The following is a 22,235-nucleotide window of genomic DNA, read 5'->3' as shown; positions in this document are numbered from 1 at the left end:
CACATGCTGTGGAGCGGCTGGGCCCGTGAACAATGGCTGCTGAGCCTGTGCGTCTGGAGCCTGTGCTCCGCAACAGGAGAGGCCACAACAGTGAGAGACCCGTGTATGGCAAAAAAAAAAAAAAAAAAGATAAATAAAATTGACAAACCTTTAGCCAGACTTAACAAGAAAAAAAGAGAGAGAGCCCAAATAAAATCAGAAATGAAGAGAAAGTTACAACTGACACCACAGAAACACAAAGGATCATAAGAGACTACTACAAACAATAATATGCCAAAAAAATGGGCAACCTAGAAGAAACAGATAAATTCCTAGAAAAGTACCATCTCCTAAGACTGAATCAGGAAGAAATAGAAAATATGACAGACTGATTACCAGTAATGAAATTGAATCAGTAATCAAAAAACACCCAGCAAACAAAAGTCCAGGACTACATGGCTTCATGAGTGAATTCTAGAAACATTTAAAGAGTTAACACATATATTTCTCAGACTATTCCAAAAACTGAAGAGGAGGGAATGCTTCCAAACTCATTCTAGGAGAACATTACCTTGAACCCAAACTGGATAAAGCCACCACAGAAAAACAAAATTACAGGCCAATATCACTGATGAACATAGATGCAAAAAATCCTCAACAAAATATTAACAAATGAATTCAACAATACATTAAAAGGATCATACACCATGATCAAGTGAGATTTAGTCTAGGGATGCAAGGATGGTTCAACATGTGTAATTCAACCAACATGATACACCACACTGAATAATAAAAATCATATGATCGGACTTCCGTGGTGGTGTAGTGATTAAGAATCTGCCTGCCAATGCAGGGGACACGGGTTCGATCCCCGGTCCAGGAAGATCCCACATGCCGTGGAGCAGCTAAGCCCGTGCACCACAACTACTGAGCCCACGTGCCACAACTACTGAAGTCCGCGTGCCTAGAGCCTGTGCTCCACAACAAGAGAAGCCACTACAATGAGAAGGCTGCATACTGCAACGAAGAGTAGCCCCCATTCGCTGCGACTAGAGAAAGCCCGCACGCAGCAATGAAGACCCAACACAGCCAAAAATAAATAAATTTCTAAAAAATAAAAATAAAAATCATGATCATCTCAATACATGGAATAAAAGCTGTCTACAAAATTCAACATCCACTCATGATAAGAACTCTCAAAAAAGAGGGTAGAGAGGGAACATACATAATAAAGGGAACATACATAATAAAGGCCGTATATTACAAACCTACAGCCAGTATTACACTCAATGGTGAAAAGCTGAAAGCATTTTATCTAATATCAAGACAAGGGTGCCCACTCTTGTCACCTTTATTCAATATCGTAGTGTGAGCCCTAAATATCTCTTGTGCCAAAGGAAATAATTGGCATGAGGAAAGGCCAGTTATATATTTGGTTCATGGCATACTGTGGTTAGAATTACGATCTTTAGCTTTGTTCTTAATGAACTGACTGATTTTAGGAAAATAAAAAGAAAGTGCATGGAGGGGATAAAAGAAGATACAAAATTTCCAGACACTAGCAGAAGGACTGTTTCTCTCCTGGCTTTCCACTTTGTTGGCAACTCTTATTTGCCAAAATCCTGGTGCTCATCCTCACATGAACGGGTCCACAGGCACCTTGACTCCTCATTTAAAAATCAAATGCATCGGGGCTTCCCTGGTGGCGCAGTGGTTGAGAGTCCGCCTGCCGATGCAGGGGACACGGGTTCGTGCCCCGGTCCAGGAAGATCCCACATGTCGGGGAACGGCTGGGCCCGTGAGCCATGGCCGCTGAGCCTGCGCATCCGGAGCCCGTGCTCCGCAACGGGGGAGGCCACAACAGTGAGAGGGCCACGTACTGCAATAAAAAAAAAAAAAAATCAAATGCATCACTTTCTTCCCACAAATCTGCCATCTATTATTTGATTCCTCAACATATCTAAGAGAAAACCATCCTCTCCAACACCCAGATAAGTAACCTCTAAATCTGGATGGATAGAATAGAGGAGTGGGCACAACATCTTTTGTGGAAGGACATAATCCTGCCCAAATTGTACAACTTGAATTCAATCATGAGGAAACATGGGCAAGGAACAGAATCACTGGCTAGTCCTCTTCAGAAGTACCAAGGACATGAAGGACAAGAAATGGTTCAGGAGCTGCCCCGTGTAAAGAAGACTGAGGAAGTGGGACAACTGAATGGAATGTGGGATCTTGGATGGGAAAGGCAGACAGCAGTGGGAAAATATCTTTGGGGTCAGCTGATGAAGGTCGATAGGTAATATTCGGTGCTTTTTTGTACTTTTTAATAAGTCTGAATTATTTCAAACTGAAAAGTTTAAATTGAAGTATCAGTTAAACTATATATCAGTTTGCAGACTGGCACTCAGTGCTGACAGAATGACAAGACTGAAGAGCTGAGTGGAAGTGTGGAGTGGCTGTGGGTATGCTGGGTGCCTGAAGGAGGTGGCCCTGGAAGCAGGGCTGGACCAGATGCGAGAAGGGTGAAATATCACACTGGGGAGCAGAGTTTTAACAGTGACAAAACTGGGCCTTCCTGCGAAGCAGTGGACTTCTCTTCATTCTCCTCTCTCTCCAAATTATGAGAAGCATTTTCTTCTTTTATTTTTTATTTATTTTTTAAAATAAATTTATTTATTTTATTTTTGGCTATGTTGGGTCTTCGTTGCTGCCTGTGGACTTTCTCTAGTTGTGGTGAGTGGGGGCTACTCTTTGTTGGGGTCCACAGGCTTCTCATTGCGGTGGCTTCTCTTGTTCTAGAGCAGGGGCTCTAGGCACGCAGGCTTCCGTAGCTGTGGCACATGGGCTCAGTACTCGTGGCGCACGGGCTTAGTTGCTCCATGGCATGTGGGATCCTCCCAGACCAGGGCTCAAACCTGTGTCCCCTGCATGGCAAGTGGATTCTTAACCACTGCGCCACCAGAGAAGTCCCCTATTTTCTTCTTTTAAACAGTAAAAATTGTCATTTTATTAAGTTACTTTCATTTGTGTAAGATGATTGTCAAGCCCAAACTCACACATTGCTATGGAAATTAAAGATAACATACAGAAAATGTAAAAATAATGTTCAGAAAGTGCATTTTATAAGAAAGCATAGGAATAGTGAAAGACAAAACCAAACAAACAAATCTGAATCATCTGGACTCTGCACTCTCTTCCCTGCCTCCCTGTCCTGGTCTCCCTCATCCCATCTGTCACTAGGAGCTGCCAACTCTGCCTTCACATTAGTTCTTGCACTGGGATTGGAATCAGAAGGCTTGGGTTCTCGTCCTGACAATTCCGTGCCTGAGTGTCCCCATGTGCTGGGTTGGGGGACTGGGCCGTAGATGGGGTCCAGTCCCTGTGTGTGGGGTAACATGTATCTACTTGTTTGAGTTCAACCTTCCTTCCAGTAAGAGTAAGTAGGCTGTTGGTTTTTTGATGAGTTGACAATAAGTGAGCACACTTCTCAAACAGAGATGTTAGTTTTTCTGGATAAATCTTGGTTTAAACTTGTCTTGCTATTTTCCCTCCTGGCAGAGTTCTGGTCCTACCTTTAGAAACAACAGTCCTCATCCTCAAGCTGAGATGCAAAGTTGGACATCTTCCAACTTCACCCCAGGTAAGGCAGCAGCAGAAACAGGGACCCTTAATGGTTGCTCTCTGCCTCAACTTGTATAAGGTACTGATCTGTATTAAAGTACTTCAATTAAAAGGATTTCCCTCTTATCAAAAGGGGATAGGGAGGGTTGCCTGTTATCTTTGCCATCCTACTATTTATGTTCGTGAGACTAGCTGATTTTGGAGAAGTAGGTAGTTGGTTTCAAACACGTGATGTTTCAGGGTTTTTTTTTTTTTTCTTTGTTTTAGTTTGTTATTTTTGTGCGTAAAGGTATTCGTTGCAAGAGACGGAAGCGATGTCTGTCTACCCCAAGCACAGGATAGCCATTGTTTTGGTACCTGGTCTGGGTAAGACCCCTTTTCTTCTGGGTTTCATTACCCTCTCCTTTTAAAGACTGCTGCCAGTGCTGAAACCCACGTTGGTCCTGAGCTCAAATCATTGACTGGTATGGTAGTCCTAAGAATGGGAGAAACAGCCCTGGAAACATCATACCTGATGATTTGAAAAATCAGTATTAAGAATGAAGTGTAGGGGCTTCCCTGGTGGCACAGTTGTTAAGAATCCACCTGCCAATGCAGGGGACACAGGTTCAAGCCGTGATCTGGGAAGATCCCACATGCCATGGAGCAACTAAGCCTGTGCGCCACAACTGCTGAGCCTGTGCTCTAGAGCCCATGAACCACAACTACTGAGCCTGCGTACCACAACTACTGAAGTCTGCATGCCTATAGCCCGTGCTCCACAACAAGAGAAGCCACAACAATGAGAAGCCTGCACACTGCAACAAAGAGTAGACCCCGCTCGCCGCAACTAGAGAAAGCCCACGTGCAGCAGCGAAGACCCAATGCAGCCAAAAGTATATTAAAAAAAAAAAAAATGAAGTGTAGAGGGACTTCCCCGGTGGTCCAGTGGTAAGAAATGCGCCTTACAATGCAGGGGATGGGGGTTCAAGCCCTGGTCAGGGAACTAAGATCCCACGTGCCACGGGGCAACTAAGTCTGTGTGCCACAACTACTGAGCTCACTCGCCTCAACGAGAGAGCACGCGTGCTGCAAGCTACAGAGCCCACGCTCTCTGGAACCCGGACACCACAACTACAGAGCCCACATGCCTGGAGCCTGCCCGCCACAACTAGAGAAGAGAAAACCCACATGCCACAACTAGAGAGAAGCCCGCACACCACGAGGAAGAGCCTGCATGGCCACAACGAAAGATCCCGCATGCCTCAACTAAGTGTTGTGTGCCGCAACTAAGACCTGATGCAGCCCAAAAAAATAAATAAATTAATTAAAAAAAATAAATAAATCTTAAAAAAAGAATGAAGCGTAGAAACCTGCCAGCCAGAGTCTGAACTCCTGCAGGTGGGTGCTATCAGGGAGGAGTTTACCTAAAAAGACTCCTGTGGATTATTTGTTTTACGAGTGTTGAATCAAGGCTGAGTTAAGACTGCATCCTGACGCAATTCTGGTTCTATTTTCCTTTACCTTCTCCATGGCAACCACTCAAGACAGACACTTCAGAAGACACTCCAGTTACTGGCTGGGATAGAACCTTCTAGCACTACGATAGTACCTTCAGCCTCCACCCTCAGAGGGACACAAGATTCTTGCTTCCAAATTTGAAATGACTTCACTTCCAAATTTGAGACACCAAATATGAAACATTGACTCACCTGGGCCTTTTATGATGACAATATAAAAATATTTTTAGGGAAAAAAAATCTTTAAATATGAGTATCAGTTAAATAATTTAGTTAGTATTTAGTTCTTTTTTTTAGCAGATTACATTTTAATATACATAAAGTAGAATTTATATATATATATATATATATATATATATATTTTCTTTCCAAGCTGTTTAACTCCTGAATTTTTAAGTATTCCATTTAAGTACATCCTCGAATCATTAGCAAACATTTTTGGGTTTTGAATGTTTTCTCAGAGTTTCATTGATTTCAAGGTAGCTGTTGAATTTTTTTTTTTTGCGGTACGTGGGCCTCTCACTGTTTTGGCCTCTCCCGTTGCGGAGCACAGGTTCCGGACGTGCAGGTTCAGTGGCCATGGCTCACAGGCCTAGACACTCCGTGGCATGTGGGATCTTCCCGGACCGGGGCATGAGCCCGTGTCTCCTGCATCGGCAGGGGAACTCCCAACCACTGCGCCACCAGGGAAGCCCACTGTTGAATTTTAAGCAGTATGTTAAAAATTATGTGTCCGTAAGAGATATGAAAATTGTTGCTTGGTTATTCATATATGGCTAAGAGATAAAGATATAAAATCTCCTAGCAATGAAGGTATTATCTTTATCTCTCAAAGACACAACTATTAAAACACATTTCTCTTCCTTAATATTTTGTAAATCCATTAAGGTTAATGGATGTTCTAAACAACCTTGAGCCTTTTGGATGAGTGCTTTTAAACAACATTGTTTATCTCCCACAAAATAAGCACTCCAAAGGCCTAGTACATCTATCCCTAAGCCAATACATTCTGGAAATAACTCAGTCATAAAATTCTATTATCCCTCATTCAAATAAAATAATCTCTGGAGCAGAAAGGAATAACTGACTTCTAAGATTTAAAAAATTTTAAATTTAAATTGATTTTACATTTCTAAATTTGTTGAAAATTGTTTTAAATCACTGTGGGAAAGTTATCCTAAGTAGCATAAATCAAAAGGCTTACTGTTAATCTAATTTATGATTAGGCTAGATTTCTCGAACTTGAGTGATATAAAGAAGCCCTTAAGAGGAAGAAAATTTTTGAGGATACCCAGAGTTGATGTATACCATTTTGATGTCATTGTTCTTGTTATGATAGTTTTTATATGTGCATAGCCAAGATACCCCCGAAAAACCTAAATACATTTACATGTTAGACACAAACAAAATTGTAAAGCTGATAGAATTCCAATGAACAATAATAATTTAATTTGCTGGATAAGGTTTTGTGAAAATTAAAGAGCATATGATAAGGTTAATGATAGAAAGATTTTGTCACGTTTTTACTAGATGATTTTTATTTTGAGCACAGTGGATCATCATCTGAATCATTGTCATTACCATAGTTGGTTATTTATTTATTTTTTAAAAATGAGTTTGTTTTTAGTCACTACAATTGTTTGGAGGACTGATCAAGTTAATTGTTCACCGCAAAATGCAGGAGAGAAAAATTTAGAAGTACAACCAACTGAACATCCTTCATCATAGATTGACTTTTCTTTTTCTTTCTTTCTTTCTTTTTTTTTAAATTGAAGTATAGTTGATTTACAATGTTGTGTTACTTTCAGGTATACAGCTAGGTGATTCAGTTACACATATAAGTATATATTTTTTCAGATTCTTTTCCCTTATAAGTTATTACAAAATATTGAGTAGAGTTTCCTGCGCTATACAGTAGGTCCTTGTTGGTTATCTATTTTGTAATTATGTTAATCCCAAACTCCTAATTTATCCTTCCCCCGCCCCCTTTTCCCCTTTGGTAAGCATAAATTTGCTATGTCATTGTAGATTGACTTTTCTATATATTGCATGTACACTGCTGCAGTTGATCCGTACAAAAGCCAAATCAGAGCAATACTTCTACTTGCAATACTGATGGAGCACTGGCTGGAGGAGCAGGGTGTGTTCTTTGGAATCACTAAGTGTCTTTTGAATTATAAACCCTGTGAAAACCCAAGTGTCTCACCACAAATCTCTATTCCAAATGCTGTGAAATCTTCCTTTGTTCAGTGAACTAAAGTACCATTTACCTTATTTGGCACCAATGAATCCTCTTCATGTTTAAGTTCACCTCTATTATGCTTTCAATAGTAGTTGACTTTTCTACACGGGTTTGTTTTCACAATATCAAACTAAACCTCGACTTGTTGAATATCTTAAGAAACTAAAGGCTTTTTTGTGAGAATATCTTGCAATTGCAAATAATGACTGCAAGACAGACGCTAGTTTTGTCTGTATAACTGTTGATAAAAATCTAAATTAAGAACAAGATGGTGCAGGGTGATGAATTGTATTTTGACTTTAGAAGCTGCTAATAATCTAAGAGCAGCTGGACATGCTTACCAATACAGTCATCCCTCTGTATCCGTGGAGGGCTGGTTCCAGGACCCCCAGGGGATACCAAAGTCCAAGCATGCTCAAGTTCCTTGTATAAAATGGTGTGATATTTGCATATAACCTGTGCACATCCTCCCATATACTTTAAATCATCTCTAGATTACTTATAATACCTAATACAATGGAAATGCTATATAAATAGTTGTCAGCATGTGACAAATTCAAGTTTTGCATTTTAGAACTTTCTGGAAAATTTTCCCCCCAAGTATTTTCCATCCTCAGTTTGTTGAATCCAAGGATACAGAACCATGGATATGGAGGGCTGACTGTACATGGCAAGCCAAACTGTGTCATTTCAGATGATCACATGACACCAACGGGATTGATGTCACAAGCAGTGGCTGGACTGAGGGCATATTTGGAAATAACACAGGTTTCCAGATGACTCAGAATATGCTTTAAAAAAAGTCCTTTAAAGCTTATTGTAAACCCATCTAACATGATTCAAAATGGAGTAACACCTGTCAAGGACCCCTATTATGTCTCTTTCAGACACCTAAGAACTGGAAAATTACAGAAGACTGCAGGTCTATTCTCCAAAAAGCACACCCTATAGAGACACAGCCAGCCCCGGGTACTGCTGTGGACCAGAATAGACATAAACCCACCCCCTTTTCCTGCACCTTGCCCTTTGAAGCCCAATAAAAGACTCAAACCCCCACCCTTCAAGTGCCAATGCCATTCTATGCGTCTGGCCCCTTTCCTCCCTTGGAAAGTGAATAAAAACTTCCTTTTCTTCCCTTGCTAATATTTCTATGAATTCTTTCACAACCTGCATCAGCTCACCTAATACTTATCATAAAAAAATGTAAGGAGAAAATGGAAAGAAAAAAAACGGAAATTATATTTGAACGAAAGGACCCCAGAAATTCAATTGGTTTGAGAAATCGTGGGTTAGATCATGTAAATGAAATTGCTGTGATAATGATAATGTGTTCCACAAATGCCCATACTGTGATTGTTAGGAAACAAATATATTGGAAAAGTCTGGAGTTAATATAACATAAAAAAGATCGGATTAAGTCTACATAGCAGACAGAAAATTCCCACGGTGAAGGTCATTAAACTGTGTTTCCAGGAAAACAGCTGCTCCTATCACTCCCCTGTAAAAAGGACAAAATAACCTAATTCCTTCATAAGTGTACTCTAGGAAACACTGACCTTGGTTCTGAGCATAACCTGTGTGGCCTGAATGTGTGTGGGGGTCGGGTGAGGAGGAAGTGGTGGTGAGTGTCCCTGAGGAAGAGGCTGAAGCCTTTGTCTGGCACCTTGTGGGGCAGAGAGGCTGGAAAGAGAGCAGTAAGTGAGAAGACAATTCTGGGTCCCAAGTACACACCACACTGCTTCTGGGGCACCGACAGTGAAATATTAACCTCATAAGAAATAACCATGTTCCCTGTAGATGGATGAAGTTTTTACCCCATGGGCCCTTGACTGACAGATTGTTTTGTTGCTCAAAGAGAAGAAAATGCAGATGAGGTGATCACACGTGTGTCAGGTAGGCCCCTTCTATTTTCTCACTGAGGGTAACCCTGAGCATTTCTCCTCAAGTGTCTAGATTAGTCAGAGTAAAGGCAGATTTATTTTTATTTTTACATTTCCATTTTCTGAAATGTTAAAATCATTTTCTAGCTGAGGAGGCTAACTTTTGGACATGATTATCAGTCAGCCTGTCAAGGTGGAATTAAATCTTGGCATCACAGCAGGATCATATTTACAACTACTTCAGTTTCCAAAAACCAGCCAATGGAGAGAAAATATTTTGTTCAGGAATTTCAATGGGAAAGCCAAAGTCTAGAGTGAAAACACATCTCCTGTGAACGATTACATCATAAGGCATATGAGAGCCCATCTGGAATCAGGAATAAATACAGAAGAGTTCAATTCAGTTCAGCAGACACTCTGGAATCTCTGCTGTGTGCCGGGAGCTGGTCAGCTTGGCCTCGAGGAGCTCATGGTCTAATCATCAGTCTCATATTAAAAATTCATATATTCAGAAGAGCTTGGGCCCAAAGAACAATGGATGTTGCCAAGACCTAGTTGAATTCATGTAAAATAACCAATTCACTTCAGAAGTTCATATTTAGCTTGTTGAATAGACAGTACATTGAAAATGACATCAGTTATAAAGCATAAGACAAAATTGTGTCTGAGGTGAGTTCCTTGATTATTTAGATTCTTTTCTTATCCCCCCTTCCTTCAACTACATTCCTTTTAATACCAAAAGATGATTCTAAGTAGATGGGTCTAGCACAGGGATTCCAATCAGCTTAAATTTAAATAGGGGAAGAAAAATAATACTAAATTGTTAGGCTCCAAATTGGGTTGTGTGCTGACCTAAAATAAGTATTTTTTGTCTTTGGATGCTCTGAGCTGGCATGAATAATAAGTACTGTGATAAAATAAATTCTGCCAAAAAATTAATCTGACACAGAGTAATCAAATGCCTAAAGTTATGGTCCATAAGTAATTATCCATAACTGGTAAGTGGAGCTTATAAATACCAGTACTGAAAACACTTCCATGTGGCTAAACCGAGGTCACGTCTTTTTCTGTGCTCTTTGTTAGTCTCCTGGTTGTATAAACAGCACCAAGAGTGAACAGCTTTACTGGATACTATGTTCATTGTGAGTTCATTTCATGCCCATGTCCCGCAAGCCGCCACACTTACCAGACAGATAAACTCGAAGCAGAGGTGTTAGATTAGACCCCATATAGTTCCCATCCCATCTCTCTTCCTTCCATCCCAGGCCCAGATTCAGGATTCTGCGCTCTGGCCACACGATGCTACCCCAAGTGAGAGGGTCAGACTAGTAATCTACCTCTCCTGCCCCCTGCAGTTGTGTCCAGATGCTGAGAAGCTCCTGGCAGGACGAGCTGCTTGGGGGGCTCAGGCAATCCCCCTCCCAGGTCATTACAGGAAAGAGTGAATTACACTAGCAAGTAGGGGTGAGAATTTAGGCAAGGCTGGTGACTCTCAGTGAAAAGGACTCTGGATGTGGGCACCTGAGCAGTTCAGAGACAGGTAGGCAGGAGGAGGACCTGTGTTGCCAGGGTGAGCACCTGGTGCCAGGACCCTGGACAGAAGACAAGGGATATCATGTGTGAATGGTTGTCTGTAGGAAACCCACATCAGGCCTTCAATGGTCGCTGCTCTGAAACCTCAGTCCCTCCTGCCACGTCAGCCCTGTCTTGGGGCTAATAAGAGAGAAGGGAGAGAACTTACGGGTTTGGAGGGATAGGAAGTGGGGATGAGGTGTGGGGTGGAGAGAGCAGGAAATAAGAGTGAAAACTACTGTACTCCCAATGGGATCCCACGAGCAGGATGACTGACTGTGCTCTTCTATTTCTTGGGCTGTCCCTTTTCCTTTTTAGATGTCCACTCTACATATATGTACTGCTTGAAGAAGAATATTAAAAGGAATGTTCGTGTGCCCAGTATTGAGCATAAGCCCCAGAACCATACCAGAACCTTTGAAGGCCCATGTGCCCCCAACAGTGCATCCTCTCCCTCCCCCCAGAGTCAACTACTATCTTGAATTTGGTGTTAATTTCTCTCTTGCGTTTTTGACAATTTCCACCTGCAGTATGGATCCCTGAACAATATATTATTTCACTTTTTTTAAGCTTTCACACGAATGCTGATATGTATCCATCAGGTTCCAAGAAGAGACAGATGGCACACTCAAAACAGGCTGATTCAAAGATGATTTTTTGCAGAGACCATTTGTGAAGGTGTGGGGGTAGGGAACCATGAGGGTCAAGAGCGCAATCAGGTAGGGCCTCACCAAAGTCAACACGTTATGGTGTGGAGGGAGGGACATAGGCAGCCTTGCGGGAAGACAGCTAGGGGAACAGATACATTGTCTCACTTCCTTCTCCCCTTCCTGCATCCTGTTGGGGCTCATAATTGCCTTCAGAAGGTCTGGAAGCAGAAGGCACAAGAGGACGATTCACATGAATCAGGAGCAGAGAGCAGGAGGGAGGGTGAGGGGTGGCGTGGAAGATACCAGCGCCTATGGGTTCTCCTATGACTTGCTTTTTCAGTTAACATTATCTTTTTGAGATTCATCAGTGTTGATGTGTTTAATTGTAGTTCATTCAGTTTTGCTGTTGTTTTTTATATTCCACTGTGTGAACTGACTACAATTTATTTGCCATTTTCTTGATGATGGGTACTTACCAGTGTTTATCCTGATGTTGCTATGAACATTCTCGTCAGTGTTTTTTGATGTCTATGTACAAAAATCTCTCCAGAGAGTATACTTACAGTAGAATTACAATACTGGGACAAAGGGTCAAATTTGCCAGAAGATGTCAAATTGTTTTCAAAGTACTTTCATCAATTAACACTTCTACTGGCAGTATCTGAGTTCCTTGTCAACACAATATTTTCAGACTTAAAAAATATTTGTTCATCTGGTGGGCTTACAATATTTATCTCATTGTGGTTTTGATTTGCATTTCCTCAATTACTAATGTGGTTGAACATATTTTCACACTTTTATTGGTCATTTATGTTTCCTCTGTTGTGAAACATCTGTTTAGGGTTTTTTTTCCCCTCTTTTCTACTGTGTTTTTACTTTTCTCTTATTGATTATAGTTGGATACTAACTCTTATGTTAATTATTTCTTACAACTTTCTTTTCCCAACTTACAGATGCTTTAAAAAATGTATGTTTATGTATTTTTAAAGTTAAGTTCTTAATTTTAGTGTAGTTAATATTATCAATCTTTCTTTTGTGCTTGTGCTTTTTAAAAAGAAATTGTGTTAAGATATACATAACACAAAATTTACTGTTTTAAAATGTACAATGCGGTGGCATCATTATGCAACGATCACCACCATCCATCTCCCTAACTGCTGGTGCTTTTTCTTAATGACTTGTTTAAGAAATTCTTTGCTGGGAATTCCCTGGCTGTCCAGTGGTTAGGACTCACTGCTGAGGGCCCAGGTTCAATGCCTGGTGGGAGGACTAAGATCCTCCCAAAAGCCAAGCGGCTCGGCCAAAAAAAAGAAAAAAAGAAAAGAGAAATTCTTTGCTACATCAAGACTATCTATATACTTGTTCTAAATTCTTAGCTTTGCCATTCACAGTTAAGTCATTAAAGCATCTGGAATTGATTTTTGTGTACAGAGGGAGGTAGGAAGTATAATTTCCCCTCATAGCCAACTGTTCCAGCACCATTTAGAACTGTCCATCTTTTCTCCATTGATTTGTACAGTGGACCTGTCAGATGCCCGGTTTCTTCATAGGTGTTGGACCATTTCTGGGTTCTCTGTTCTGTTTCAATGGTTGATTTGTCTATCCCTATACCAATATCACATTGTCTTAAATACAATGGAGTTATGACAAGCTTTCCATCTGCCTGAAATGCTATACGCATGACTAAATCCCTAATTTTCTTCTGGTCTCTCCTTCCTGGTCACATTCTTAGCTAGCATTTCCTGGCTACCCTTTCTAAAATTTAATGCCTCCTCCAAAAACTTAATATCCTCTTCCTCTGCTTTATTTTCCAGCTTAGAATTTCTTATTTAACATAGCAACGTGTACAATTCTCTTGTTTATTATTTCTCTTTCCCACTAGAATATAAGGTTTATGAGGGCAGGGATTTTGGCTGTTTCATCACTCTTGTATTCCCAGCAGAGAAAACATTGCCTGGCACTTAGCAGGTGCTCTGTTAGTATTTCTGAAACAAATCATGCACTGTTGATATATGGAAGGGTAACCTGCCCTCTGTGTACTTTCTTTTAAGATATGTTTTTTCTTTAGTTTTCTTGCTTCTTGATGCTAGGCTAATAAAAGCAATCTGAAACAAAGGGAGAAAGAAAGAGGCTTTAGGTTTCCTCTCAAAGCTGGACAGTGAAATGGAAAGGGTGGAGGGACCAGGATGGAAAAGGCTGGATTGATACAATGCTTAGCCCTGGCAACCAAGATACATATAAATTACAGACCCCGACCTCACAACCTATGTCTGGCTAAGTGTGCATTAACTTTTATGGGTCAGCTGTCCTGCTGGGAATGCCTCCTGTTCCTCTGCTTTCCATGGCAAGTGGAGCTGAAAGGACCCAGAGTTTATAGCATCCTTACTGGGTAAAGAAACTTACCAGGCCTTTGGTTTTTAGGGCAACACAACCTGCACAGGGAAAGAATGAACATTCGCTTTGATTCACCAAGCATGGCAACTAAAATCTCAGCTGTAAGGGTGACATACGACAGGACAGAACCCTGGAGATGGAGTCGTAAGGGTGAAAGCTCTGTGGGACAGCCTGTCAGCAGCTGGGTAATGCCCAGGGCAGGCAATGAATTGAGCAGTGATGATTCATGGAAATTCCATCAGACAAGGTACTCTGTGCTTTATTGCAGGCTAGACTAGGGAGCCAAGTCATTCTGGAAGGAATGTGTACAAAGTTTTCAGATGAGGACTTGAAGTTTTATAGGTTGGAATCCCATTTGATTCAAACCATCTGTTGAATATCCAGCTGAACACATCAATTTTTTCATACATCTCTCATATTTACATCATCTCAGGATAATAAATATTTGTTGAGGGCCCATGGAGGGTTATAAAGATGAATGACACAGACACCAGGGTTACAAAGGTGAATGACACAGTAGTCCCTGTTTTGGGGATGGTTATGGTCTAGTGGAAGTAAAAGTTATATGTTTATATGTGTTTTCTTCTCCCTGATTGTGAGGTTGGGGTCTGTAATTTATATTCACCACAGTTGCCAGAGCTGAGCATTGGGTCAATCCATTTGGTTGGTGAAATAAACACAGGAAGAGCTCACAGTGATTTACCAAGTATGGCTAACTGAAATGTATCATTATTGTGCATTATTGATCCTGTGATACATAGATTCGTATTGCAATTACCAAAAACACTGTCCACAGTGAGATAGTGACAAAAACCATGGCATGGGAAAACAATAAAGATGCTAAACCAGTTGGAACAGACACAGGCTATTTTGTACTCTGAAGCTTAAAGCATCTTTAACACTGTGAAAAGGCAGCTCTTACGTGACATGTTTAGTAAGCTGTTGGTAATGTGAAACGTGAGCATATTTTTTCCAGCTCTCTCTGAAATGTCATAAAATGACATTAATTACCTCATCTTTTAATTTGGAAGATGCTCTGGTAGGCACTTTAGGGATCACAAAGACAGAAAAAGGGGCCTGTCCCAAAAGAGCTGAAAATCTGGTAGTGCTACACAGTCAGCCACACATGTGTTCACAAACCTTTTGAAAGAGTGAACAAAGTTGGTGTGTAGGTGCATTTTTCTGAGGAGTGCATTCATTAAATCATTCAGCGGTTCCTGTTCCCCAAAGATGAAGACCTTCTATAGTAGAGGGGTAGAGCTGGAGAAGGAATTATACAACTCGGAATTACTGGGGGTTTAAACCAGGCGGCATAAGCAAAGGCTCAGCAGGACAGAGGAAGGTAGTATTTGACAACTGAAGTGCTGAAGGACAGGGAGGATTCCAGCAGGAGGGAAGGTTAGGGCTCCTGAAGCAGGGAGATCACCACAAAGAGACACGGGTAGCGAATGCAAGGTCTTCTTTGGGGAAGAGCTGGTAGTTCAGCTTATAAACTGGGGGCAGCCATAGGCAAGAAAGTCATCGAATCCTGGGGCCATGCTGTGGGAAGCTTTCAAATGTTTCTGGAATTAAAATTAATATAGAACTTTATATAAAATTAAAATAGAACTTTAAAAATACCATCAAATGTTCCATTGCCGGTGTCTTAGTTCCCACTTATGTAAGCAATTTTCTGTTTGCAATAGACTAATTTTTTAAATTGTCCAAAGAAGTATTTAATATCACCTATTGCAGAAAAAGGGGCATTGACACTTAAGTTAAAAGAGGGCCAGTTTAAGACCAGGCCAAAGATGAAGCCAAGAAAAGTGAAATAAAAACAAGACTAGGGCTTCCCTGGTGGCGCAGTGATTGGGAGTCCGCCTGCCAGTGCAGGGGACACGGGTTCGTGCCCCGGTCCGGGAGGATCCCGCGTGCCGCGGAGCGGCTGGGCCCGTGAGCCATGGCCGCTGAGCCTGCGCGTCCGGAGCCTGTGCTCCGCAGCGGGAGAGGCCACAGCAGTGAGAGGCCCGCATGTGGCAAAAACAAAACAAACAAACAAACAAAAAAAACAAGACTAGCACAGAGGGGCGGTCTTGCACATAAAATTCTGATTGCAACGGATAACACATGCCTGGACTGTAAGACGAGGATAGAAGTTGCAGAGGGCAGCCTATTGGTAGTAGTCAGAAATGCTGCAGAAAATTGTAATGCTATGTTCTTGCAAAATTGGGATCATCTGGCATATGTGATTTTACGTATTCTGCTCTGTTAACTTCATAGCATCCTGAACATTTTCCCAGGTCAATATTGTTCAAAAACATATATATTTAAAAAGTCTGTGTAATGTCTCATGATATGAACATACCATCATTTATTTATTTTCCTGGGTTTTCATCCTTATAATGGTGCAATGACGTTCCTTGGACACAAATTTTTGTGTCTATTTCTGGACAGATTCATGTAAGTGAAATACTTTGATCAAACTGTATGAATTCTTTTAGGGCTCATAATACATATAACTACAGTATACTCCACAATTGTAGCACGGCAGTCAATTCCTATGTGAGCCCATCATATTGTGCTTTGCCCGATACTGAGTATTTTCATTGTAAAATCTTTGCCAGTTTTGTAGGGGAAATTTTCTTTGCTGCCAGTGATAAACATTTTTTCACACTTTACCATTAGTTGCTTTGTCTATGAATTATCTATTGCTATTCTTTTTCCATTTGTATCTTATGATTTTTTCCCCAGTTAATTTACATAAGTTCTTTACATCTTGATGGTATTAGCCTTTTTGATATTATTTTTATTTATTTTTTAATTTTAATTTTTAAAATATTTATTTATTTATTTATTTGGCTGCATCGGGTCTTAGCTGCGGCAGGCGGGGCGGGCGGGCTTCTCTCTAATTGTGATGTGGGCTCAATAGTTGCAGCGTGGGCTCTAGAGCCCACCCAGCTTAGTTACCCTGCGGCATGTGGGATCTTAGTTCCCCCACCAGGGATCGAACCTGCGTCCCCCCCATTAGAAGGCTCATTCTTAACCACTGGACCACCAGAGAAGTCCCTGATGTTATATTTATAGTGAACTTTTCCCCTATTGTTATGACTGCAAAAATTTTTGTGATTTTTTTTAGATGCACAATTTTATATTTGTATAGTCAAGTCTTTAGGTATTTTTCTTTGTAAGTTGTTATATTTAAATTCCTTCCCTATCCAGAGATCAGCTAAACATTCATATAAATGTTCTTATGGTCTGTGCTCCAGGTTTCTTCAGGCAGTTCTTACGCTTCAGGTGTCTTTTTCAGGCCAGGTGATGTTAGTTATGTGTTGAATAAGGAATTAAGGGGAGGCGCTGATATATTAGTGGAATTGGTACAGTGTGGTGGTTAGCACTGTGGTGCTTGGCATGTCTCCCAGACTTTGAACCAGTCTCTGCCATTTACTATGCGATCTTTGAAGTCACTTAATTTCTCTGTTGCACCGTTTCCTTATCTGTAAAGCGGGTTAATAACAGAACCTACCTTAAATGGTTATGGAAATAAAATGAACTTATGTGTAAGTCACTTAGAACACGTCCTGGTACAAGGTCAGTGCCAGCCACAGTTTGGTCCATGCTGGGTAAGTGCTCTGAAGATTAACGCTATTTCAGTGCCGTTTTCATCTCTCAAACCTTGAGCATTTCAGAGGGCTCTTCACCTCCCATCTTTACTAGAGCCTCTCGCGGCCACTTTTGTAAGCGAGACACGCCTCCTGGAGGCCACAGGCGAAGTTTATTTCCAGCTCTGAAAACCTTGCGGCCTGCAGTCGGGAGCCGAGGTGTGGCTCCGGGTCCGCAGCCCTAGGGCACCTTCTCTGCAGCGCTCTGCACGTGCTCGCCGCTATGCCCCTCTGGGCTTGCTCTACTTTAGACGCCGAGCGATTTCTGGGTGCACGTGTGCATGATAAATGCGCTCTACTTCACTGCAGATCTTCTGTGGGCGCCCTGTACCAGGTGTGTGTAGGGGGTGCACTGGACGTAAATCTTTCCCCAGGGGAGGGCCTGCAGTCTAGGAGAAAACCCGACTAGGCATTGTAAGTAGATGGCCTAGGCATTGTACGTAGATGGCCTAGGCATTGTACGTAGATGACCTAGAGTCTCCCTCCGCATCTGTAAGACGCGGGCCGTGCAGCCTAAGGCCGGGGCCCTCAGAGATTACCCAGAGTCCCTAGCGGGGAGCCAGTACCGGGCCCGCTCTCCGCCCACCGCCCCAGACAGCGCGGCTCCATGCACAGGAACTGCAGCTTACAAAGTGGACACAAATCCCGCGGTCCTCAGAGCGCCCCACTGAGCAAGCGCGGGGCCGCGCAGGTGGGCGGGACCTCTGGGGCGGGTTTGCTGGTCCAGCCACTTCCGCTTCCGGTCCTGTATGAACTCTCCCGCCACCCGGGGAAAGCGCTTGCCGGGGTTTGTGTGTTTTCACGTCTGGTGTGGCTGGAGGTAGGAGAAGCCCCCGCGGGTTTGGGACGGACAGTAATCCTGGTGTTGAGGCTTGCGAGTCCAGAGAAGGAGGAGAGCGCTTTGGGGCTACGGGCGCAGAGGGTGGGTATCGAGTATTGGTGGCTTGTCCGGGCAGAGCCGCCGGTGCCGGGGCTGACAGACGGCCCTGCGTGGGGGGCGGGGAGGGCGGGAGCGGGGTGTCACTGGGCACCTGTGGACGCTCCTGAGAGGAGCTAAGACAGACGGGACCTGAAAGACTGTTGTCTGTTTCCCGGGGATGTAAGGGAGGAAGCGAGTAACTGGACCCTGCCCATGGAGTCTCTTACCTAGCCGGAATCTCCCGCGCTCTCCTCCGAATTCAGGATTGCTGCCCCTGTGAAATCTTATCTTGACTCTTGGAACGGCAGAGACCTAAGGGCGGAGGCACACAGACCTCTAGTGAGCAGGCAGCATCACCTGCCGTTGATGTTGCAGGAGGCTAGGACCACTGCCTGCGTCTCTTCCAGCGCACACCTCTCCCCACAATTGTTACAGGTGTATCGTCGAAAGTCTGGAAGATACAGAAGACATCACTCAGGGACACTACTGTTAACACTTCGTGCGTGCTCTTCAACCTCAATTTTTTTTCCCTTTACATGTGGAGTTATTTTTTTAAAACTCCATTTTCCATCATTTCAACCATTTTAATGTGCTTCCTTCCAAGGTAACAAGATGCAGTTTCTTGGAGGAAATCGGAGGAAACTGAGGTTGGCAGATGACCAGAGGAATGCTTGCTACCCACATAGCCTTCAGTTTTACTTGCAGCCGCCTTCTGGAAACATATCTTTGATAGAATTTGAAAACTTGGCTATCGATAGAGTTAAATGTGAGTGATTTGAATTAGAATTTATATATTCTTGAGAACCTCACTTATACTTTGTGGAAATGAATTAGAGTAATTTATTTCCTTCAACAAATATTTACTGAGGGTTTTCTGTTGAGATTTTGCCATTCATTCATTTATTCCTTGTACAGTGCCTGTTTATTGAGTGCCACTTTATTCTAGGTGGTAGGGATTTTGAGCTGAATAATGTAATTCTCACTTTCGTTGAAGCTGTATTCTAGTACATGGAGACAGATGTCCAAAATAATAATTGTAGTTTAGTATTTTAAGTGCTCTAGTAGAGGTAACTAATAGGGCTACTGAAACATAGAGATGGGAGTGATTGTCCTAGTCTGATTAAGTAAAACTTCTTAAGAGAAGTTGAAATGTGATCTGGACCTTGAAGAATGAGTAGCAATTTCTCAACAGAGAAGAAGTGAAGGGTTTTTGCAAGCTGGGATAATGGCCTGTACAAAGGCTTGGAGGCATGAGACAGAGTGTCATATTGGAGGGAACAGTGACAAGTTCAGGGTAGATGGAGAAGTATGGGTAAGCAAGGGCATTTTTGTGCCAAGATATGGTGTAATATTGGGGTGTAAGAAGGATGTAGCAGTTTTACTGGGGACCTACTTCTGTGTGTTGGTGGAAGAAAGAAATAAGTTATGTGTAAACTGAAACAAATAACAGCACTATGTGTAGAGTTTATGTTCCACGATATCCTGGTGGGAAGATCAGAAATAGAGGTGAGATACTGTTAATCATTCTTAGAGGAGCAGGGTGAGAACTGCTAATACAGAGTATCTGTATTACCTGTTTGTTGAATGAAGGTGAAGGCAAGGGAGAATGGGTTCTGGGAAGCTTAGCAGTTTCATATGCCTCATTGAGATTAAGGTGATGATTGAAAAGCGTCCCTTGGGTTTGGCACTTAGGAGGTGAGATGGTAAGGCAGTGACAGGAAGGGAGAGATTGAAGGGATACTAGGAGGTGTAATTGACAGGATTTGGTGACTCTTAGCTATGAGGAGTGGTGGAACAGGTGGGGGTGGCTGAAGTTCCAGTGTGGATGATCTGGTGGATAGAAATTCTGCGGATGGAGGTGGGGTGGCAGGAAGAGGAGTGGAATTGAGGGGCAGAGAATGAGTTTGGTTCGGGACACCATAATATGGAGGTACCTGGGGGACATGAGTTTATGTTCAGGATTCATTTTAGAAGTTTTTCATTCTTGAATTAAAAAATGTCTCTTTTCATACCGATGGCAGAATAATTCATCTGAGGAAGGGTTGACAGAGGCTTCAGGAACCTTTGGACAGTGTGTAGCATCTAGTCATGGTGGCTTGTTTGCTTATTCACTGCTGTCTTCTCCTTCTCTGTTTCATCAGGAAGGGAAGAACTGTCTTCTGATGAGTCTGTGCTGAGTCAGGGAAGCCGACTGCCTCACAGACAGCTCCACACGAGGGCTGTACATGCAGACACACTTCTGCATCCCTCTGAGGGGATCCTTCTGCACCACTGAGCAGTGGTGCTCAGTCCATCAGTGATCTGCTTCCCATCCCTCTCTCCCTTCTGGCTGAGAATCCCTAGTGTGAGATTATGCTGTGGGATGTGGGTATTTTCTGTACATGGTGGAGATTATCCTCTGATAAACATATATAACTTATATAATGTACTTGCAGAAAATAAAGCTTAAATATTGTCATCTTTTATAAACAAGTAATTATGGGATTGGTAGCCATAGATTTTATTTGTCTTGGATTTAGTTTTATAAAATTATCTTGCATTTATATGTTTTATTCATTTCTTCTGTTTTTAAAATTTTTTCTAGTGCTAAAAGCAGTCGAGAATCTTGGTGTGAGCTACGTGAAAGGAAGTGAGCAGTACCAGAGTAAGCTAGAGGCCGAGCTTCGGAAGCTTAAGTTTTCCTACAGAGTAAGTAAAAGAGGGAAAAACATGTTTCTTTGGTTTGTGTATATTCATTTACTGGGTATCAGTTGTGGGAAAGGTCTTGTATTAGGCATAGGGCTTTAAAAAAGACTCTTGTGAAGGAACCTACAGTCCACTATGGGTGATTGACATGCAGTCAGACTACAGTGCTGCAGGGTTTCTTGACCTGGGGACTGTGGACATTTGGGGTCTGATGATTCCTTGGTGCATTTAGGGGGCTCGCTGGCATCTCTGGCTTCCACCCAGTCCATGTCTCCAGACATTGCCAGATGTGCTTTGTGCATTACAGGGTGACGAACTCCAGGAGCACAGAGAATTAGCTCAGGTTGGGGAGGTTTGGGAGGGCTTCCCAGACGAGGTGGTGCTGGAACCGAATCTTGGTGGATGTGATACAGTTTTTATTTTGGGAAGATGACTGCCAACAGCAGATGGACAGGGTCGTCTTTGGTGGGGAAAACTAGTTAGGAACTAGGAGATGACGAGAGTGAATTGAATGGAGGTAAGAGGACTGATTGGAGAAATAGTGAGAGGGTAGAATTGGAAGATCTTAGTGACTGCAGAGAGAAGGGAGAGAAGAGTTCTGAATGACACCTGGGTTTCTGGTGAGACAGCTGGCTGGATGGTGATGATATACAGGAGGGGAGGCAAGTCTTTTTAGAGGGAAGACGCTGAGTTTAGTTCTCGACATGACTTTGAGGTACTTGTGGAGCTGTCTGAGGCCAGCAGGGTGTGCACATGGATCTGGACTTGGGGACCTCTGGGGTGGGGGTGCACATTCAGGAGGAAGGTTGACATCATCAGGAGTAGGTGAGGCAGCCAGGGAAACATTTGAGTGAGAAGAGAAGAGGATGGAGGCCAGGATGTGAGGAATACAACATTCAGGTGGAGTGGAATGGGGGGAGTCTGGGAGGGCAATTGAGGAGGAGCTGCCTTGGGGTAGAGATCAGCCACCCTGGCAGCCAGGGAAGCGGGAGTCTCAGTACTGATGATCATGATACGCAGGTGATGATACAATAGCACACATTCATATTGTTCTTAACCATGTCCCAGAGTCTGTTCTAAGTGCATCATGTATATTAATTCATGTAATCCAGACAGCAGTCTTAGGAGGGTGGGTTCTGTCATCATCCCTCTT

General features: G+C 42.6%; 1 protein-coding gene across 8 annotated transcripts in view; it reads left to right on the top strand.

The window, feature by feature from the left end:
* The first annotated feature begins 17,692 nt into the window (after positions 1-17,692).
* The window catches only part of PRIM2 (DNA primase subunit 2), a 276,052-nt gene continuing 271,509 nt past the window's right edge, over positions 17,693-22,235 (top strand). For 4 of the 8 annotated variants that reach the window (XM_033424342.2, XM_033424341.2, XM_049715597.1 and 1 more), the window contains exons 1-3: positions 18,876-18,896; positions 19,002-19,163; positions 20,982-21,085. In XM_033424342.2, coding sequence (XP_033280233.1) covers positions 19,010-19,163; positions 20,982-21,085 — 258 coding nt within the window. In that variant the 5' untranslated portion in view covers positions 18,876-18,896; positions 19,002-19,009. Of the gene's footprint in view, positions 17,813-18,186; positions 18,401-18,875; positions 18,897-19,001; positions 19,164-20,981; positions 21,086-22,235 lie in introns of those variants that run through there. The other 4 variants (XM_033424338.2, XM_033424340.2, XM_033424339.2 and 1 more) reach the window with 4 other exon arrangements.

The sequence above is a fragment of the Orcinus orca genome, chromosome 10 (assembly GCF_937001465.1).
Source record: "Orcinus orca chromosome 10, mOrcOrc1.1, whole genome shotgun sequence".
Taxonomy (NCBI): Eukaryota; Metazoa; Chordata; class Mammalia; order Artiodactyla; family Delphinidae; genus Orcinus; species Orcinus orca.
This window is presented reverse-complemented; position numbering and strand designations above follow the sequence as displayed.